Source organism: Nicotiana sylvestris, chromosome 7 (assembly GCF_000393655.2).
Source record: "Nicotiana sylvestris chromosome 7, ASM39365v2, whole genome shotgun sequence".
NCBI lineage: Eukaryota > Viridiplantae > Streptophyta > Magnoliopsida > Solanales > Solanaceae > Nicotiana > Nicotiana sylvestris.
In genome coordinates, this window is record NC_091063.1 from 106,793,989 (window position 1) to 106,813,911 (window position 19,923).

Genomic DNA, 19,923 nt, shown 5'->3' on the forward strand with positions numbered 1-19,923 from the left:
CTGTGGCTATATGTTCAGGTTATCCTTTTAAAAATACTCTTAACTGTAAAACAATTGATTTTACTTTCAATTGAAAGCAAATTACTTTGAAAGTCAACATAGATGAACAAATCAGAGAAAAAGTAAAAAAAGTAAAAAAAGTTAAAGATTTGCTCAAGTTCATAACCTTAAAATATTTGGGGCAGAGTAGAAATTTTGTGAAAGAAGAAGGCTCTTTCCACAAAAAAGAACCCAATCAATTCAAAAGAAAAAATGAAATAAATGAAAGAGAAAATTGAAAGAGACGAGAGACAGGGAAAAAGGAAACCACACGACGGAGGTCGGAGGAAGAATAGAACCAGTCACCGCCGATACTTACTCCTTCCCTTCAAACCCTAATTCAATGTTCACTTTCTCTTTCTAATCTCTCTCTATCTCCATTATTGCTGCCTCGACTTTTTACATATACATACATATTGTATACGTATATGTAGCTTTTAAAATATATATGCATCTATATATTAAGATTATTATTCATGTCCTTCATTCATTCACAGCTAATCATCTGCAAGTTAATTGACCATATTGCTCTTGCTGTTGCTTCCAGTTTACAGATCTGTACAGCGACAATTGCCCTGTTTCTAAGGGCAATATTGTAAAATTCTGCCAGATCTGCTGCGACTTGAATATTTCCAATGGATGAGCTCGATGTGTTAGCTCGAGACTTCGGGTTCCGACCAGCAGGAAAATCGGCACCGATGAGATCCGACGCCGGAGATCGACGTTCCTCCTCCGTCCGATCAACGACCTCTTCGCCATTGTTTGATGATCCTGATGGTACGTTATTTAACGATGTATTTGGCGGGCCTCCTAAATACACAAATACTAGTGGCAATAGCAATAAGTCGGCGTCGATGAACGATTTCAATTACGATTCAATTTTCAAGTCGGGGAATGAATCGAAGAGCAATAACAATAACGATGACAACATGAAAACATCGTCGTTGCCTGTTTACGACAAGCCAGTATACGACGAGGACATATTTGATGGATTACCGGGAGTAAAGAGTAAATCAGTATCTTCATCCACGGCGAGATTTGAAGACGATGTTTTTGCTACAATGACTTTGCCGCCTCAGAGGACTGATAATAAGAGTCATTTTGATGATCTGTTGGGGAATTTGGGGAGGAAAGAGAAGGTGGCTGAACCGAAGAGCGGCAAGAGCAGTGGTTCCACAGAGTTCGATGATTTACTAGCTGGCTTTGGGAGTGGCAGTCCTGCCACCAGTAGCAGGTACTTTGTCATATCTTTTTGGAGCTCCTTCCCTATCCCATTGTTTAATTTCAGCTATTTTTGGTGCAATGAGACATAAATAACAAATGTGACCTGGCTGTTGAACTAAGCCTTGCATTTAAGTGGAGAAGGACAGAGAAGGCTGACCCACTATCTCCGAGTTGTGAAGCTGAAACATTGGAGTTTATAGGTCATTAACAATAACAGAATTTCATTGACTTCCTATTATTTTGTTGCACGAACAAGAAAAGCATTTGCAAGCACCTCTTATGAAATCTTACTTGGACTGGAGATCAGTGATTCAGGATTTAATTATTTAGCTCGTGTGGGGAAATATTGTTGGATATCATAGAATTTGAAAGCTGTATGGCCTTCTTTATCGATTGGCGTGTAGGTGAACTTAGTACACTCCTGAGAGTTATTAATGTATTGCTGAATTACTAGAGCTATTAGATAGTACTAGCATTATGTTCATCTGGATAAAACATGCCTCATTTTGAGAAATTGTTTCTGGTAATGGCTTGCTGTCTGTATTTAAGGGTTTGCTTAGCTTAAACGATGATGTTCATAGATTATCTTCTTTCGAAAGTGAAGTTCACAGACAAAAACTTGTACTAGGGAATATTATCATGGAATGATGATTGTGCATATAAAGTATAAACTGCTTATTTATTATGATTGGCTGTTCGAAAACGGTTCTGCATCTTATGTAGTTATTGCCCCTTTGTTTTTGGGGTTTGGAGAGGGCTTTGGGGTTGAACTCCAAACATTCTTACTTCTCTGCAGTCATAGAAAAGGGTCAAAAATTTTTGTACTGTCAAGATGGAGAACATGATCAGATCATCTGCTTTCTCTGGTTGACATGCATACTATTTTTAAGGGTGTAAATACTGCTTTAGAGGGCTAACATAATAAGCTTGTTCCCTTTGTATGAAGAACTGGTTGTCCATATAAATTTTTCAGTCATTCTCACTTTATATAGTCTTTGAAATCTCCATAAGCCTTGTTGCTAATACTGTAATACATGGAGTAATTTCCGTCTTCTCTTGGTATGCTCGTGATTGGCAAAAGAGTAGTTGGTTGAAACTGTCACCTCTAACCGGTAAGCGCAAAAGATGCAATTTTTGTGACAGAGGTGTTAAAGTCCTGTCATCCTTGGCAATTAGCGGTTCAACTGAACCTGTTTAGTAGTTTGGATGTCTTGTTAAAACGAAGTTTGTTCATTTGTTTTTTTGATTAGGTAAGATTTTATTAAAAGGTACCTGTTAGATAGTTATGTATAAATAGTTCTAGTCCCATATATAGTAGGAGTAGAATGTATCCTAGTTCCATATGTGGTAAGAGTAGAACATGTCCTAGTCCCATATGTAGTAGGGAGTAGAATATGTATTATATATAGGGTTCATTGTATCATCGTTAATAAATAGATTTTTCTCCCATGCATTCTCACATAGTATCAGAGCTTCAGTAAGAAAATTATCGTTGTGCGTCATTCCAGCGACTCTGGGGAAGAAAAATCACATCGCCATGCATTTTTTCGGCAACTTCGTCTTGTTCCCGGGGTTCATCACTGCTACAGTAGTACTGTGCATATACCAGTACCACCATCAGATCCGAAACCTTTAGCGACCAAACCCCAGAAATTCCAGTTCCATCTGAACAGAAAAGTGAGGCACCGTGCGTCTTTCCGATTGACGACTCAAGATTGATTTGCGTTATCTCCTCATCAGTAAGTGTTGTGCGAAAACCAATACTACCACCTTGTTAGGAAAAGTCAGTTGACAAAACCTTAGTCAATCGCTCCAGCTGAAAGTCGTGCGCCTCCATGCGCCGCCAGAATTAAGGTTCCGGCGAGCTACAATATCTTTTCCGGCTCGTGTGAGCTATTCCGGCCACTTTTTGACAAAACTTCTTTCGGACAACTTACTCGTGCAGTGACCCTACCGATATAAATTACATCAAATTCTGATAACTTTTAATTTTTCCGGTGTGAACAATTAGCTTTCCGGTGTAAACAATGATTTCGGTGTGAACAGTAAATTCAAGTAAAGTTTCTGTTTTCTGGTTGTGTTTTAGAACATATTTTGTAATGTGGAATTCGGCTTAGTCTCACTATTTTCAAACTTTTCCAGTGACCTTTTGGCCAACTTTTGTTTATCGGCAATCACCTGGTTTGGTTTTGTTGCTCAGGGGGAGTCTAGTGGCCTTGTATGTCGAATGATCAGCTTGCAGATATTTTCACCAAGTCCGTCACTGGTCATCGTATTAGTTACATATGTAACAAGCTCAGTACATGTGATTTGTATGCACCGGCTTGAGGAGGAGTGTTAGATAGTTATGTGTAAATAGTCCTAGTCCCATATGTAGTAGGAGTAGAATATATCCTAGTCCCATATGTAGTAAGAGTAGAATATATCCTAGTCCCATATGTGGTAGGAGTAGAATATGTCCTAGTCCCATATGTAGTAGGGGTAGAATATATATTATATATAGGGCTCATTGTATCATTGCTAATAAATAGATTTTTCTCCCGTGCATTCGGACAGTATCGAGATGGTACAAAATTAGAAACATCCAAGCTAATATAACAAAGCAACTATATTCCTCCTAGCTCCTCTAGAAAATCCATATATTGCTCCATATTTTCCATTACATGTCTTTTACACCAGAAATACTAGTTTACTAAGCATCTTTTTTTAATCCTGGATACATGATGCCTTTCCCCTTCAAAGCAAATCCTGTTTCTTTCCAATCATATTGTCCAGAACACACATAGAGGAATTGTTCTCCATACTATCTGTTGACTTTTTGCCACTTTTTGTTGTTGCCATGTCTCCAACAAACTCTTTACACGGGAAGGCATTGCCCACTTGACATCATATATATTTAGGAAGAGCTCCCAACACTGCTTTGCCACTCTGCAATGGATGAGTAGATGATTGACTGTTTCTACCTCTTTTTCACACATGTAACACCTGTTACATAGAACAAAACCTCCCCTGAGTAAGAAAAGCTTCCTTTGCTGCAATCCAACCAAAACAGGCTACTTTAATAGGTGCTTTTGACTTCCATATTGCTTTCCATGGCCAATTTGATTGATAAAGCCCTTGTTGTTTTTGTAACAAGCGATAACAACTGTTGACTGTCAAGATACCATCATTACTTGTTGCCCAGATTAATGAGTCTCTCATGTTTTCCTTCAATCTAACATTATCCAATAATTGCATCAATTGAGAAATTCATCAACTTCCTAGTCATTGAGGCCCCTCCTGAAGATTAGCTGCCAGCCAATGCTTGAATAGAAGTTTGTTCATCTATCATTTAGTTCTTTGTTGTTCATGTTTTTCTTTCATGTTACCAGAGTTGGCTGGAAACTGATGATTAGATTGTTTACGTAAGTGGTATGTTAAGATGAAAACAAGATTGAGAAGGGAATTTGCCCCACTGGCCGAGATAAATAGACTGTATTTGGAATGTGGGATAATTTTCTTTTCTGCATATCATTTACTAATTAGAGTCACTGATTAGATTAAACTAAATGTACTCCGAATGCAGGAAATTTATTGCTTTAACTCTGTTGCATTAATTTTGATTCTGTTATGATTAAAGCTGTGCTTTTACCGCAGGTCATTTACAGAGTCAACTCAACCCTCCAAACCTGCTGGAAATTCAAATAGAAGCTCTAGTGTGTTTGATGACCCTTTCGTAGTTTTAGAGTCTACCTCGGTGCCAGCAAATTCTTCTCCCGGGGAGTTTTCAGATCCACTGGAAGAGATTGGTAAGCTTGGTAAATCTGGAACTGCGAAAACTGATGCTTCATCAGTTAGTGGAGGGGTGTTTGATGATCTAGATCCACTTAATGTTTTTAATAATCCGGTTCATCCACTTTCCCCTGAGAAGAAGACTGGAGGTAAGGACAGGAGCCCATCAAAGGCTGGACCAGGAAGGAGTGATGCACATACCTCTACCTCTAGAGAAAATATTGGGACATCATCGTTTAGATCTTCTGAAAGCCACTCACAGAAAAAGGTTCGTGGGGATCAGGAGTCTCCTCTTTTTGGCATGCCTTCAGAAGATCCTCTGAGATCTTTCAGTGAAGCTGCTCCACCTCCATATGCAGATAATGATCTTCAAGAATCAAACTTCCAAGTAGATACATCCCCAAGATCAGAGGAACAAGTGCAGTCTTCTGATGATATATGGCTTACTGTATCAGAGATTCCTTTTTTTACACAACCTACAAGTGCTCCACCTCCGTCGCGACCACCGCCTCCAATACCACAGCGCAGTTCAAAATCAGAGGCAAGTTTCGTCGCTTCAAATGCAAGAAGGAAGGGTGATGGGTACTCCTCTTCCCCAAATCACAACCAGTATTCTCAGAGTCCTAAGCCTGTCCGTCCTGCAGTTAAAAGCCCTCCAGTCTCACAATTGGATGAACTTGAGGATTTTGCCAGGGGTTGGCCCAGGAGTAACAGTGATGAAAATGCTGATGCTCTTTCTGGAGAAGAGATGAATGCGAACTCTGTAGCTGCTGCCTCAGCAGCTGCAATGAAGGAGGCTATGGATAGTGCCGAGGCCAAATTTAGACATGCTAAGGAAGTCCGAGAAAGGGAATATGCAAAATCTGCTAAGAGTAAGGAAGCTGTACATCTAGAAAGGGATGAACAAGCAATAAATGAAGTGCAGGAACGAGAGTTTCAAGAAAACCAGGAGAGACTAGAAAATGAGAGGCGACAGCGGGAAAAGGAAGAGGAAGAAAGAGCACAAAGGAAGCTTGAGAGAGAAAGGGAGCGAGCGAGGGAGCTTGAAAAAGAAAGGGCTAGGCAAGCGGTAGAAAGGGCTACTAGGGAAGCACGGGAAAGAGCAGCAGTTGGGGCACGTGACAGAGCAGCTGCTGAAGCTCGTTTAAAAGCAGAAAGAGCTGCTGTGGAGAAGGCTGCTGCTGAAGCTCGAGGACGGGCTGAAAGGGCTGCAGTTCAGAGAGCACAAGCAGAAGCTCGCGAAAGAGCTGCAGTAGAAGCTAAAGAAAGAGCTGAAAAGGCAGCTGCAGAAGCAAGGGAAAAAGAAGCGCGTGAAAAAGCTTCTGCTGTGAAAGCTGAGGCTGAGGCACGGCGACGGGCGGAACGAGCAGCAGTAGAAAGGGCAGCTGCAGAAGCTCGAGAAAGGGCAGCTGTAGAGGCTCGAGAAAGGGTAGCTGCTGCTGCAAGAATGAACCAACAAAGGAATGATAATGATCTTGAGTCCTTTTTTAGTATGGGTAGAGCCAGCAGTGCACCAAAGACGAGAGCGAGTACTCCAGTGAGTAGCGAACATCATTAACATTCTTTGTTCTTTATTTTAATTTTTTTTATAAGTAACGATAAACCTTTGTCGTTCATTCTTGCTGACCTTTTACTACATTCGCTGCCATTTTTAGGACAATGTATTTGATTCGCAATTCCAGACTAAGGCAGGATCTGAAGGGCCAAAATCAACTTCTGGTGTAGCATCCTCCAACATGAGGAAAGCATCTTCCACTACTAGTTTCGTGGATGATCTTTCTTCCATTTTTGGAGGTAATTCATCGTGTCTTCATGCGCAAACATTATGTATCTGATTTGGTTTTTAAGTTGTTTGTCGTGGCTTTATTGTGTACTATTGAACTTCACCAGCTTCTGCATCATCTGGAGATTTCCAAGATGTTGAAGGGGAAACTGAAGAAAGAAGAAGAGCCAGACTTGAACGCCACCAACGTACACAAGAGCGTGCGGTATATATCCTGACAAATAATATTTTCTTTCTAGTCATGTTGGATATTTTACAGCTTTTAGCATGTAGTCTGTTGGTGCTCATTGTTTATGTATTTATTCATAGTTGATATGTATGTGCTCAGGCTAAAGCTTTGGCTGAAAAGAATCAGCGTGACCTTCAAGTGCTGAGGGACCAGGAAGAAAGACATGTAAGTTCTGTTTTGGCAAATAACTAGCAAAAGCTATAAGTAGAAATTTGCTGTTGATATGCTTGTCCTGCCTTAACCCAAAAGGTAGCGACTTGACTCTCATAGCCGTGTTATCAAAGGGCAAAGGCGGAAAATGCACTTAGGATGGGGCTTTAAGCCCAAAACGCAAATGAAACGCGTGCTCCAACGAAGAAAAAATGAGGTATATACGTGTAGTTGAAGAATAATCACTATAAGCAGAGACAAATATTGTATGAATTAAGTAATTGAAGAAATTACAACTAGATGGAAGATTTATTGTTTAGTGCTGCTCTCTTAGCAAGTAGTGGTTGGATTTTTATTAACAAGCTTTTTTTTTTCTTCCTATAATTTAAAATTCACGAGTCCAGAAATTAGCATTTTGTATGGTTGACTACAGCAGTACTTAGTTCAAAGTGCTGATTTTTTTAGCGGTAGTTTGAAGTGCTGAATAAATCGAGTTAAAGCAAGGAACATTAATATTGCTCCTTGTTTCCTTGCTTCTATACATGTCACATTTAGTGAATAAACATGAGTCAAGTGTTGTTGGTTTCTTGGTTGAACTTGCATTCTAAAGATGAGCTTGCTTTTTCCTCGTTCCTCTTTTTTAAGTTCTATTTGTATCGTCATCCTTTGCTTCTTTGACTGTTGCTGTTTATTCTTTAATCTTATTGGTTTACTAATTGTTGCAGAGAATTGCTGAAACATTAGATTTTGAGATCAAGCGATGGGCTGCTGGAAAAGAGGGAAATCTGCGTGCACTTCTATCGACTTTGCAATATGTGCGTTTGGTTTCCATACATAATTTGCCCATATTTTGTTTAAAATAATCCCCCTCCCAATTAAACCCTTATCACCTGAAGGAATACTGGTGTTTCTTCTAAAATATAGATATAGAAATTTTAGGAGCCAAAAGAAAACATACAAACAACTTAGTCTGTCTATTGTCGTGTTTGGTTGCTAGTCAATCATATTTTCTTGGAGATAGTTACCCTCAGCCCTCCCACTTTGAACACCATCGTTGTAAAAAGGAAAATGAAACTACCAGTTTCTGAAATGGAAATTCATAAGCCAAAGTCACTATGATTTCAAATCTCTTGGAAATCATAAACTTTTTTATCTAGTTTTGATTAGGTTATCTAGTTCTTGACTATCCTATTCCTCAAATGTTTGAACTTTCTTCACTTCTTAATAATAATATCATCCTGTTCGAAGTCATTTCAACTTTTTTTTTTCTTCTCCTTATGATGTGATTTTCTCTCGTGTTTATTCATCAGGTGCTTTGGCCTGAATGTGGTTGGCAGTCTGTGTCCTTGACAGATTTGATAACGGGCGCCTCTGTCAAAAAAGTATATAGAAAAGCAACCCTATGTATTCATCCTGATAAGGTGCAGCAGAAAGGTGCCAACCTTCAACAAAAATATATTGCCGAGAAGGTTTTTGACCTACTTAAGGTACTTAACAGTGATCAATGCATCTTCGATTCATGTGCCACAAATTATTCTCTTTTTTGTTTTTTGGATGAGACATGTAATAGATTTCCAGCAACTGTCATGGTTTGATATTATTGTAAAGCAGATGTGAAAATAGACTCCTCTGTTAAGGCATGAAGAGTCTATCATTCCATTGTTGCTGTAGGCTTGGTGGACCTATTGACAGTCTTCTTTTTCTGGTCGTTATCATCCATATGTTCCCGACTACTCACTTCTTTTCTCCAATCTGTTGATTTTAAGTGGTCGCGATTTCTGCATCCTTTTACCTGAATTGCTTAGCTTGAGTTATTGTCTTACTTTTTGCCAAAATTATCATTGTAATATCCTTTTCCTGCCTTTGTTATTTCTGATTGCACAACTCTCTTTAGCTTATTCTCAAGTTATATTTTTCAGGAAGCATGGAACAAATTCAATTCTGAGGAACTATTCTAGATGCTGCATTTGAGTTAGCTGTAGCTCCCTTTTGGACTTTTCAATTGAAGAGGTGGGTAAATTTTCCTAAAGCAAGCTCGTCATTGCGATGCCTCTGATATCTAGCATTCCCCAGCATGTGGCGTTCGGTGGACTGCTAAAGATGGTCTTTTTGGCCATGACGATAAAGTAAATTTTTACTGTGTTGCTGTAAATTGATGTCAATGCCAGAGTCATGTGGGTAACTGGCACTTGAAGTAACTGGTTGGTGTAGAATAGCATTGTTTCCAATCATGTTATGCTTCTATATTGCATTTGGTCACCGTCTCTCTGCATGTGATCATTTGTCCTCAATATTCTTTTTTGGTTTCTTTCCAGTTAAGCTTGCATTTGTTTGTACTGTCATTGTTGTTAGCTATATGCAACATGGGAGGAGCATTGTAATATTGTTGAGCTGAGTATCACACAAGATGTAAAATCCTATGTAATTTCCTATTCTCTTGTTGCCTCTTTGAGCCGAGGGTCTCTTGGAAACAGCCTCTCTGCCCCTCGGGGTAGAGGTAAGGTCTGCGTCATATTACCCTCCCCAGACCCCACTTGTGGGATTACACTGGGTTGTTGTTGTTGTTGTTGTTGTTGTTATGTGAAAATTTTGTTTAACGTGCAGAAAATACTCTTTTCCATCACTTTTTGGATTTTATATGATTGCTATTGCGGGTGCAAACAATAACATATGATGCTCAAATTAAAGCTTATCTTCAAAGCTAAGAACAGTTGAGGGGAGGAGGGTGTGATCCAAGCGTTTCGCCCCTATCTCTTGTAGTCAAAGTTTAATTTTATTGTTATGGAGCAAAATATATCAATTAATTGCTTAAAGTGCGGAAATTAGGCGGAGATTATCTGTTCCAAATTTTACTAGTGTGTTTTTTAAAAATTAGGAAAAATCTTGCAATCCCGGAGGTTGCTTAAATTATCGAAGCTACTGCATTTAAATCCATATTCACACCATCAAAGTTCATCAGATAGAACTGAGTTGGTTGTCTTTAGCATTTCTGCTTTTAATAATGGCCCATTTTTATTTCGCCGTAATTTTTTCCTCCAATATATACATATTCTCTCTTTCATTACGGGCTTTATCCCTTCCAAACATAGAGGTGACAGGGTTCCCAATGTGAAAGAAACACAGTTGAACAGCCTATGAAGCTGAACAAGAAGAATAGTTTTATTAAGTGGCTAGAAAGGAGCGTACCTCTGGTCGGACAAGTGAGGAGCAACATTGAGGTATGTAAATCACTTGTATGAAGTTAGCAATGTCATTGGATCAAACACAAAAACAAGATAAATAGTTTTTTCCTCCACCTCGCGGATCAACTTAAGCAAATATATCAACTATAACTGAACGTGTCCCCACTTGAATGATACAACCATTACAATCATAGGAAGAGCATCAAGAAGGAAGAGAACATAGCTTAAGAAGAAACTGCCTATATAACAATCTCAAACATGCCACATCCCTGACAGGTAATGTACAGTGCATTCAGAGTAAATCTAGTTTCAACACAAAATTTAGGCTTTAACCTGCATCCTTGATCAAGATGGTTTGAATGAGCTTCAGCCAATCTATTTCGTAATACTTCTACATTGACCTGGAAAAAAACGACTATCAGATAACATATTTTAAAAAAACATTTTGAAGTACGTTCCAGTATAAAACAATTACCTACTCTTCACTAAACCTATAATGCAGACATATACATGCATAAGACTCAAATGTTAACTAAGGAGCAAATAAACTCAAGTGATACAAAATGCAAAGAGAGAAAACCATTCCCTTTGTACAAAAACAAATATTCCAACAACTAAATTTACCAGTTTTCAACCCTGCACGAATACCCAGAATGTCATACTTATCACTTAACAATAGTAGGTTATAGCAACAGTTACAAATCTGGTATACAAAAGATTCTGGTTTGCAGATAAAACCCTCCCACAAACAAGAAAGAGCAAGGCTGTGGTTGGGAAATATTTTTCACCTAAAACCCAAGAAAGTAACTAAACAAGGGTGTAATTTGATGCAAACAAGACAACAGTTATTGTAAATCAAAAACCTTCAGAAAAGTCTCGAATTACTTATCAAATAATTAAAAAAATTAGAAAACTGAAAAGTACATAAGACATTGAAATAAAAAAAGACTAACCTCATCATCTCTGTTGAGCCTAAGTCCACAAAGAGTGCAACAGATAAGATGACAGTTCTCTTTCAACTCCCCTTGCTTGCAGATGGGACACCAAACCTCTTTGCCGCCCTATAGGAAACATCAAGGTAATTCAACAAATCACCTATTATCAGAAGTGTCAGCAAATTGACAAAGACCATGTGAAACTAGAAATCATCTGAATTATGAAAGTGAAACTAAAACATATACCAGCAAAACCAAAAAGACAACCCTTGTGAACAGGTGAATCAGTAACAGCTTTCCTTCCATTAACCATTGAGAATTTTCGGAGTGACCATGCATAATATATTCATCACAGCACAATCAACTGGCCATCTCATCTGCTCTAGTATCATTATTAGACAACCTTTTGCCATGGAGGTATGACCGTTTTAAGTTAGGCCACACTGAAAGATTACAATCCTAATTTTTTTTTTCTTGTGGGGGGGGGGGGGCTTGTATACAGCGGTAAAAGAGAGTCAAATTAAAACTTGATACAATTAAGTTTGACCAACAATGCCATACTATGAACAGCATTCTCACATTTCAAATAAGCTAAAAATTGTAAATCCACGCTTACTGAAAATAGGGAGTTATAGGGTTTCTAACCAATTTAACAGGAAAGGAATGATGAGAAATGCAAATCGTAATTTGTTGTGGTTAATCTGAACTGACATTTATATAAGGTTACTTTTTTGTTTGGGCCACAAACCTTCTCGTTGAGGGTCATGTGCTCGAATACTGCACAAGCCAAATACTCGTCTTCTTCATCTTCCCAAGTTCCAGTAGAACCTTGTTCTGCAAGAAGCCAGAGCAATCTAACTCAAAATACAGGTCAATCTAACTTCCTAAAAGAATCTCTCCTCCATGAAAAGGATAAAACTGAAAAAGGAAACAAAAAACTAGTTCCATTTGGCAGACGACAGTTCATGATTTTCTGTCACTTTCAAACTTTGACGAAATGGGTGGGTCTAAACACCTCAATAACGCCTGGATTCTTTTTCTTGAGCTTATATAAAGTAGATTATCTCTACTCGGAATACTATGAAGTTCTCTAAACCCACAACTAGGAGAGCACCTAATTCCAGATGATGTGTGAAAGACCTTTACCTTTTGTTTCTTCCACCCTGAGATCTTCATAAAAAATCCTCTGCATTTCGAGCAACATTTCCTCACAATCACCTTGATAAGCTTCATCAAGGCCATCATATTCCCATATAGTATCATCAGATGCTGGGGAGAATTTTGAATTATCAAGACTCGTGCTGTGATATGAGTTCTTAAATTTCTGTATTTCATCAGAAACTATGTCCTCTAGAGATGACTTGATGAGATTCTGCAATCACATAGGCAAATATAAGTTCAAGGAACAAGCTAATTACCTTCTGTTAAGCACACAAAGTGGGACAAGTTGGAGTATAACTGATGACCACATTCAGAAAACTGACATAACACCTAGCTTTATAAGTGTATAAAATTTTAAACGCCAACTCTAACGAAACTTAAAGGTAAGTTCTATAGAGCGGTGGTTAGACCGGCTATGTTATATGGGGCTAAGTGTTGGCCAGTCAAGAATGCACACATCCAGAAGATGAAAGTAGCCGAGATGAGGATGTTGAGGTGGATGTGCGTGCACACGAGGCTCGATAATATTAGGAATGAGGATATTTGGGAGAGGGTGGGCGTTGCTCCCATGGACGACAAGATGCGGGAAGGGAGGCTTAGATAGTTCGAGCACGTGAGGAGGAGAAGCCCAGATGCCCCGATTAGGAGGTGTGAGCAGTTGGCTTTGGCAGGTACGAGAAGAGGTAGATGGCGGCCTAAGAAGTATTGGGGCGAGGTGATCAGGCAGGACATGTCGCGGCTTCAGATTTCTGAAGACATGGCTCTTGATAGGAAGGTTTGGAGGTCAAGCATTAGGGTTGTAGGTTAGGGGGTAGTCGAGCGTTTTTTCTCTTTGTACCGGTTGGTCTGATAGAGTTTTGTTTAGGACTGCTAGCGTGTTATGTTGTGTGCACACTATTTTTCTCTTTTTGCATAGTATTGGGTTATTACCAGTCCACTTATTTGCTGTCTCGTTCGATTGCTGAGTATTATTTTTCGGGTTTCTTTTGTTGTTACAAATTTATTCTTTTGTTCTTTTCTGATATTATTGTCTTCGTCTTTTGAGCCGGAGGTCTCCCGGAAACAGCCTCCCTACCCCCGGGTAAGGGTAAGGTCTGCGTATACTCTACCCTCATCAGACCCCACTAGTGGAATTTACTGGGTTGTTGTTGTTGTTGTCGTCGTCTTGTTTACAAGGGAAGAGTAGATAAATGACAAACATGTGATGTATAGGAGTCTAGTCTAGGATCCTACTGGATATACATAAAAAGGTAGAAAAAATAGTAGGGAAAAAAGATATTTTAGACGTAATGACCTAGTGAGGACTTGTCTCCAGAAAATGTCTACCCCAGCATTTATAAGGTTTTCTGATACCCCTTGACACCAATAGACATACCAGAGAAGAAACTTGTCCGTTTACCACGATGAGCTTTACAACCTAGATTTATTGTCTGATAGACAACAGTATCCTCAAAGACAATTATCGTCCGATCTTTACCAATCAGTACCAAAGAAAATCACCTTGAGAGAACTTAGAGATCACTTGTTGTTGTTAAGTGACATACAACAAACGCAAGTGCTGTTTCACTTACTTTTCTGAGCCAACAACAAAGGGACATTGACACCAAGGTTATAGCATTTCTGCTATTGATTGACATTCTATATAATCCTCCATAGCCACTTTCCAGGCATTGCTATGGACATGGGATCAGCCATAATATGCCTCGCTGGGTTTTCGCCTCTTTTCTTAATTTTTTGAAAGCAAAGATATCTAAATACTTTTCAGGAAGCTTTGACAAAAAAGATCTGTGCTAGAAATTTAGCATACCGTTGCAGAAAAAAAGGGGAAACATGAGGAATGATATAACCAAAGAATGTCGACCAGTTGCATGAAATGTTTATGGAATACGTACACATATGGAACAATGTGATTGGCATGATTTATCATCCATTTAAGGCAGAAAAACTTACATTCTGACTAATCAATGCATAGACTAAGGTCGAATAACAAATTAGGGTGTGCAAAAAGGAAATAGATCATGCCATCTTATCCTTCCGCAAAAGAAGGAAAACCACTCTTTCAACCAGACGTACCGGGAGATTAAGCCACAGTGCAATTGTTGTAAAAGGTACACATCACACTAGTGCTAACAATAGAAAACCCCTATCTACGAATCGTTCGCCAGTGATTGATCCAGTCTTATAATGAATTGAGGTGCCAATTCAGATAACATATCAATTTCGGCCCATTTCGAATTGCTTAATAGCCAATTGCCAGAATTCACTACTCAACAAACAACAGGTATGGAACTTTTATTGACAAATGAAGAGAAGTCGATTGCACTCCGTTGTTTCCGGGTAATTCTCATAATAATCTGTTGGAAGGTTTCAACAGACAGCAGTTATAGAAAGGGGCAGATCTACTGTACGTGAACTCAATAGCTTTCGCCCACAACCCTGTAAACATATTAAGAAATACACTAGATATCTATAAATATTTAAGTGTGAAGCCTTGTTATTATTGTAGTATTAACTTTGAGGTGCTTTTGGAACCCATAAATTTCAAATACTGGATCTGCCATTGAATGCTTACATAAGAGAAAAATCAATAATGAAACAGTAACCCATCAGTTCCCATAGAGTAGATGAGAAATTACTAAAAACCTTGTGTTGTTGGTCGTTGGCGAACCTTAATTTCCAAAGAAGGCGGCTTCGATCTTCTCGGACCCTTCTGTAGCAATTTTCTCTGAGCTACAAAACAGTTTATGAAAAAAAATATTGAATCCATCAATTTGCCCCAAATGTAAACAAGGGTATTCTAGAGGTAAAAAAAAAAAAGGAACCTTGTGTTTCCAATTGGAATAATTATTGAAGGAACTTTGAGATTTAAGACAAAGGCGAATCTTGAGTCTTTGTTCATCGTCTCCTGCCATTTTTTCCTAAATAGTTGGAGTGTTGGACCCTGGCCCGGAGAAGAAATGTAAAATCAGATGGGGAAAACTTAAACTTGCTTATTCTAGCGTTGTCTTAGAACAGGCAATATTAAAGAACATATTATTTCAATTATAATTTATCTTCTTAATATATTATAATTATCATGTTAGCATTAATGGAATTTCAAGTATAATTTATCTTCTTAATATATTATATCATGTTAGCATTAATGGAATTTCAAGTGATAAAGAGTGTTCGGTTCAACATACAAACCTACTGGGCCCAAATCTTTCTGCTTCCAAAAAAAGTGCTTAAGTTAGTCACAACAGTGTGCAGGAATTTCCTCTGGCATGGATTAAAGGAGAATGTGAACAGAACACCAATTGCTTGGGAAACAGTTTGTCAACCAAGATCAACTGGTGGAATAAATATCCTCAACTTCACTTTATGGAATAAAGCAACAATACTGAAACTATTATGGACAATATCTCAGAAAAAGATACTATTTGGGTCCAATAGCTACAACACCAATACATAAAGGATAAAGACTTAAAAGACATGAAAGCACCAGGGCAAGCAAGCTGGGTGGTTACAAAGATCTTTGAGGCTAGACAATGGGTAGCTTCTAATATGGACAAGTTACAGAAGTATGCAACTCAGAGCAAATTCAGCATAAAGAAAGTCTACATGGACAATCTACCTCAATACCCTAAAGTCACTTGGAAAAGCTTGATCCTAAGTAAAGGTTTGATTCCAAAACATCAATTCACCTTGTGGATGACCCTTCAACAAAAACTGGCAACGATGGATAGAATTCGAAAATGGGGGATTCAAGTGCAAAGTGAGTGTGCTCTCTGCTCAACTAGTTCAGAAGAGACATTCAACCACCTGTTCTTTGAGTGCCACTATTCCAAGAACATTTGGCAGAAGCTACTACTATGGACAGGAAAGCAGCGACAAGCGAAGTCATGGAATGAAAAAGTTACAGAACTGGCAAACATGACAAGGAGTAAACATCCCAGAGCTGCCATCTATGTTTTTCTGTTTGCAGCCACAGTTTATATAACGACCCAGCCGTTCGTTTTAAGAATTAATGCCCCGATCCCCTATTAACTGCATTACACGTGTTTGTTTCTGCTATTATGAGTTGCCGGGAAGGTTTATTTGGAGTTTCGGAGAGTTTTGGGACACTTAGTCCCTAAATGAGAGTTTAAGTTTTAGAATTTGGACCGTAGTCAGAACAGTGTGAAAACGACCTCAGATGGTTCTGTTAGCTCCGTTGGATGATTTTGAGCTTAGGGGCGTGTTCGGATTGTGTTTTGGAGGTTCGTAACCTATTTAGGCTTGAAATGCCGAAAGTTGAATTTTTGAAGTTTCCAGTTCGATAGTGAGATTTTGATATCGGGGTCGGAATGGAATTCCAGAAGTTGGAGCAGCTCCATAGTGTTGAATGTGACGTGCTTGCAAAATTTCAGGTCATTCAGACGAGGTTTGATAGACTTTTTGATCGAAAGCGTAATTTGAGAGTTTTCTGGAGTTCTTAGGCTTGAATCCGATGTTAAATTGATGTTTTGATGTTGTCTTGGGTGTTTCAAAGGTTGGAATAAGTTCGTATGATGTTTTAGGATTGGTTGAGGTCCCGGGGGCCTCGGGTAAGTTTCGAGTGCTTACCGAAAATTGAATTGGACATAGGAAAATTTGATGTTAGCTGAACCTGTCATAATCGCACCTGCGTGAATGGGACCGCGGGTGCAGCGCAAGAGATGCGAGATTAGCCTAGGCTCTAGGATCCGCAAGTGCGAGGGGTTGGACGTACCTGCGGGACCGCAAGTGTGGTAAGTGAGTCGTAGAAGCAGAAATGGGAGTTTAATGAAATGTCGTAGATGTACTTGAGTTCCGTAGCTGCGGTCCCAGAGTCGCAAATGCGGTTCCACTATTCAGAAAAGGGGCAGAACGAGGGTTTAGTCTCAAAACTTGGAAAAATTGATTTGGGAGCTAGAGAGTGGCGATTTTGAGAGAGATTTTCACCTGGGTATTTTGGGTAAGTAATTCTTACTCGGTTTTGATTAATTCCCACGAATCTATTCTTAAATTCATCCTTTAAATTCGAATTTGGGGTGGAAAATGGGAAAAAAATTGGAAAGGTTCTTAGGCCTAATTTTAGAGTTTTGATCAAGATTTTGAGGTCGGATTGGAGTAATTTCTGTATATATGAACTCGTGAGAGTGTGAGGATTCCGAATTTGTAAATTCTACCCGATTCCGAGATGTGGGCCCGAGAGGCTTTTTGGGCGATTTTTTCTAATTTCGCGTATTAACTTCGAATTAATTAGTTGAATTAGTTACTTGAAGTTATATTTACATTATGCAATTACTTTAAATAGATTTGGGTCATTTGGGGTCGGATACTCATGGCAAGAACGTGGTTTCGAGTTGATTGTGCTGGTTTGAGGTAAGTGGCTTGCCTAACCTTGTGTGGGGGAACTCCCCTTAGGATTTTGTATTATTGATATTTGAAATGCCTTGTATGTGAGGTGACGAGTGCGTACTTATGCTAATTGTTGAAAATCCTATTTTCATTAAGTAACTATAATTGTGTTTTCCTTTCCCGTTTGTACTAGCAATTTAAGCCTACTATTAACTTAGGGAAGCATGTCTAATTGACTTAATTGCTTTACTTGCTCAAACTGCCTTATTTGGATGATGTGCAGCATGCTAGGTTAGAAATACCTGTTTTACCTTGGTATGAAATTGGAATTGAATTGAGTATTCTTCGTGTTGCTGTTGTGTGTTTACTTTGGGACTACAGGACGGTATCCCGGGAGATCCCCTTGCTTGTTTACTTTGGGAATACAGATTTGTATTCCGGTAGATCCCCATGCACATTTATATTGGAACTACGGGACTGCACCTAGTAGATTCCCCCAGTACTAGGTATTTATATTTGGGACTACAGATCGGGATTCCGGTAGATCCCCGCGCACTATGAGTTGGACTACGGGACGACACCCGGGAGATCCACTGGATATTTACATTTGGGGACTACAAGACGGTATCCTAGGAGGTCCCCAGTTGTTATTTCTGTGTTGAGCTGTATTCCTTCTATGATTATTTTGTCTCTGTTATAGTTGATGTTATTCTTATTATCCCGTGTTACTTCATACTGTTAGAATTTAATTATATTGTCGTATTCTATACTATTTTACCTTATTTTTTAGCTATAATCAGTAGGGCCCTGACCTTCCTCGTCACTACTTGACCGAGGTTAGGCTTGGGACTTATGGAGTATCGCTGTGGTGTACTCATGCCCTTTATGCGCACATTTTTTATGTACATATCCAGGTACTTCGACTCAACCCTAATACCCTCGAGGCGAGGCGATTTTCCAGAGACTTCGAGGTATATCTACCGCGTCCACAGACCGAGGAGTCCCTTTCCATTCTCTCTTATAGTATTAGCCCTTCTGTATTTACTTTTGTTTAGACATTCTGGAGTTAGACACTTGTAGTTATTCAACAGCTTGTGTTTTCATGAGATTTCGGGTTTTGGGAAGTTGTTCAGTTTTGAGATCTTGTATTAGTATATGCCGAGCAACATCTTAAACGCTTCTATATTTGCTTATCTTCAGTTTTTATTTGTTTTTCCGCATTTTGTTCCTTTTCCAAAATTGTTAGGCTTACCTAGTCGTAGAGACTAGGTACCGTCACGATAGTTCACGGAGAGCGAACTTGGGTCATGACAAGTTGGTATCAGAGCTCTAGGTTCATAGGAGTCATGAATCACAAGCCGGTTTATTAGAGTCTCGCGGATCGGTACGGAGACGTCTGTACTTATCTACGAGAGGCTATGTAACTGTTAGGAAAATTCCACTTCATTTGATTTCCTTGTCATGCGAGATTTTTGATATCACAATTCTAAACTTCTATCTTTTATTCTCTCACAGATGGTGAGGACATGCGCTACCAGAGATGATTAGGCACCCGCGTCCCCTACTGGAGCCATCAGAGGTCGGGGCCGGGGTAGAGACCGAGGACACGCACGTGGTGCAGCAAGAGCACCCATGCGAGCTGCCACCGAGGTGCCACCAGCAGTTCCAGCCGGAGTCCAGGCACCTGATATGCCTACTGCTATTACTACTCCAGCTCTCCAGGAGACTCTTGCACAGTCATGAGCATGTACACCACTCTAGCTCAGGCATGGTTGCTTCCCCTTGCTGCAACTACATCTCAGGTCGAGGGAGGAGCACAGACTCCTGCCGCCCGCACTCTTGAGCAGTGAGTGCATGTTGATCAGGTCCTAGAGATTATTCCTGTACAGTCTGCAGTCCCATATCAGCTCGAGGATAGGGCAGCGGCTTCCGAGGATGAGCAGCTGAGGCTTGAGAGGTTCAAAAAGTTCAAGCCTCTTGTATTCAGTGGTCTAGCATCAGATGATGCTCTGGGATTTCTAGATGAGTGCTACCGTATCCTCTGTACCATGGGTATATCAGGATCGAGCAGGGTTTCCTTCACTACCTTCCATCTTCGAGGAGCCGCCT

At 39.5% G+C, this 19,923-nt stretch overlaps 2 protein-coding genes across 4 annotated transcripts; one reads left to right on the plus strand and one right to left on the minus strand.

Annotated features, from left to right (window-relative positions):
- The first annotated feature begins 201 nt into the window (after positions 1-201).
- Positions 202-9,819, plus strand: LOC104245357 (auxilin-related protein 2-like). 3 transcript variants are annotated; one of them, XM_009800951.2, is made up of 9 exons: positions 202-384; positions 587-1,273; positions 4,900-6,571; positions 6,690-6,828; positions 6,925-7,022; positions 7,146-7,211; positions 7,922-8,011; positions 8,507-8,683; positions 9,116-9,819. In XM_009800951.2, the coding sequence occupies exons 2-9, from the start codon at positions 675-677 to the stop codon at positions 9,152-9,154; spliced, it is 2,880 nt and encodes a 959-aa protein (XP_009799253.1). In that variant the 5' UTR covers positions 202-384; positions 587-674; the 3' UTR covers positions 9,155-9,819. The 3 variants fall into 3 exon arrangements, with proteins under 3 accessions (XP_009799253.1, XP_009799251.1, XP_070006579.1); XM_009800949.2 differs by having other exon boundaries at positions 290-1,273; XM_070150478.1 differs by lacking the exons at positions 7,922-8,011; positions 8,507-8,683; positions 9,116-9,819 and adding an exon at positions 7,296-7,413 and having other exon boundaries at positions 290-1,273.
- Positions 9,820-10,427: 608 nt separating this feature from the next.
- LOC104245356 (uncharacterized) lies at positions 10,428-15,504 on the minus strand. Its single transcript, XM_009800947.2, has 6 exons — positions 15,297-15,504; positions 15,118-15,204; positions 12,460-12,685; positions 12,062-12,147; positions 11,332-11,439; positions 10,428-10,779 (listed from the first exon to the last, which is right to left on the minus strand). Exons 1-6 carry the CDS (start codon positions 15,384-15,386, stop codon positions 10,618-10,620), a joined length of 759 nt encoding a protein of 252 aa, XP_009799249.1. The 5' UTR covers positions 15,387-15,504; the 3' UTR covers positions 10,428-10,617.
- Positions 15,505-19,923: the final 4,419 nt, after the last annotated feature.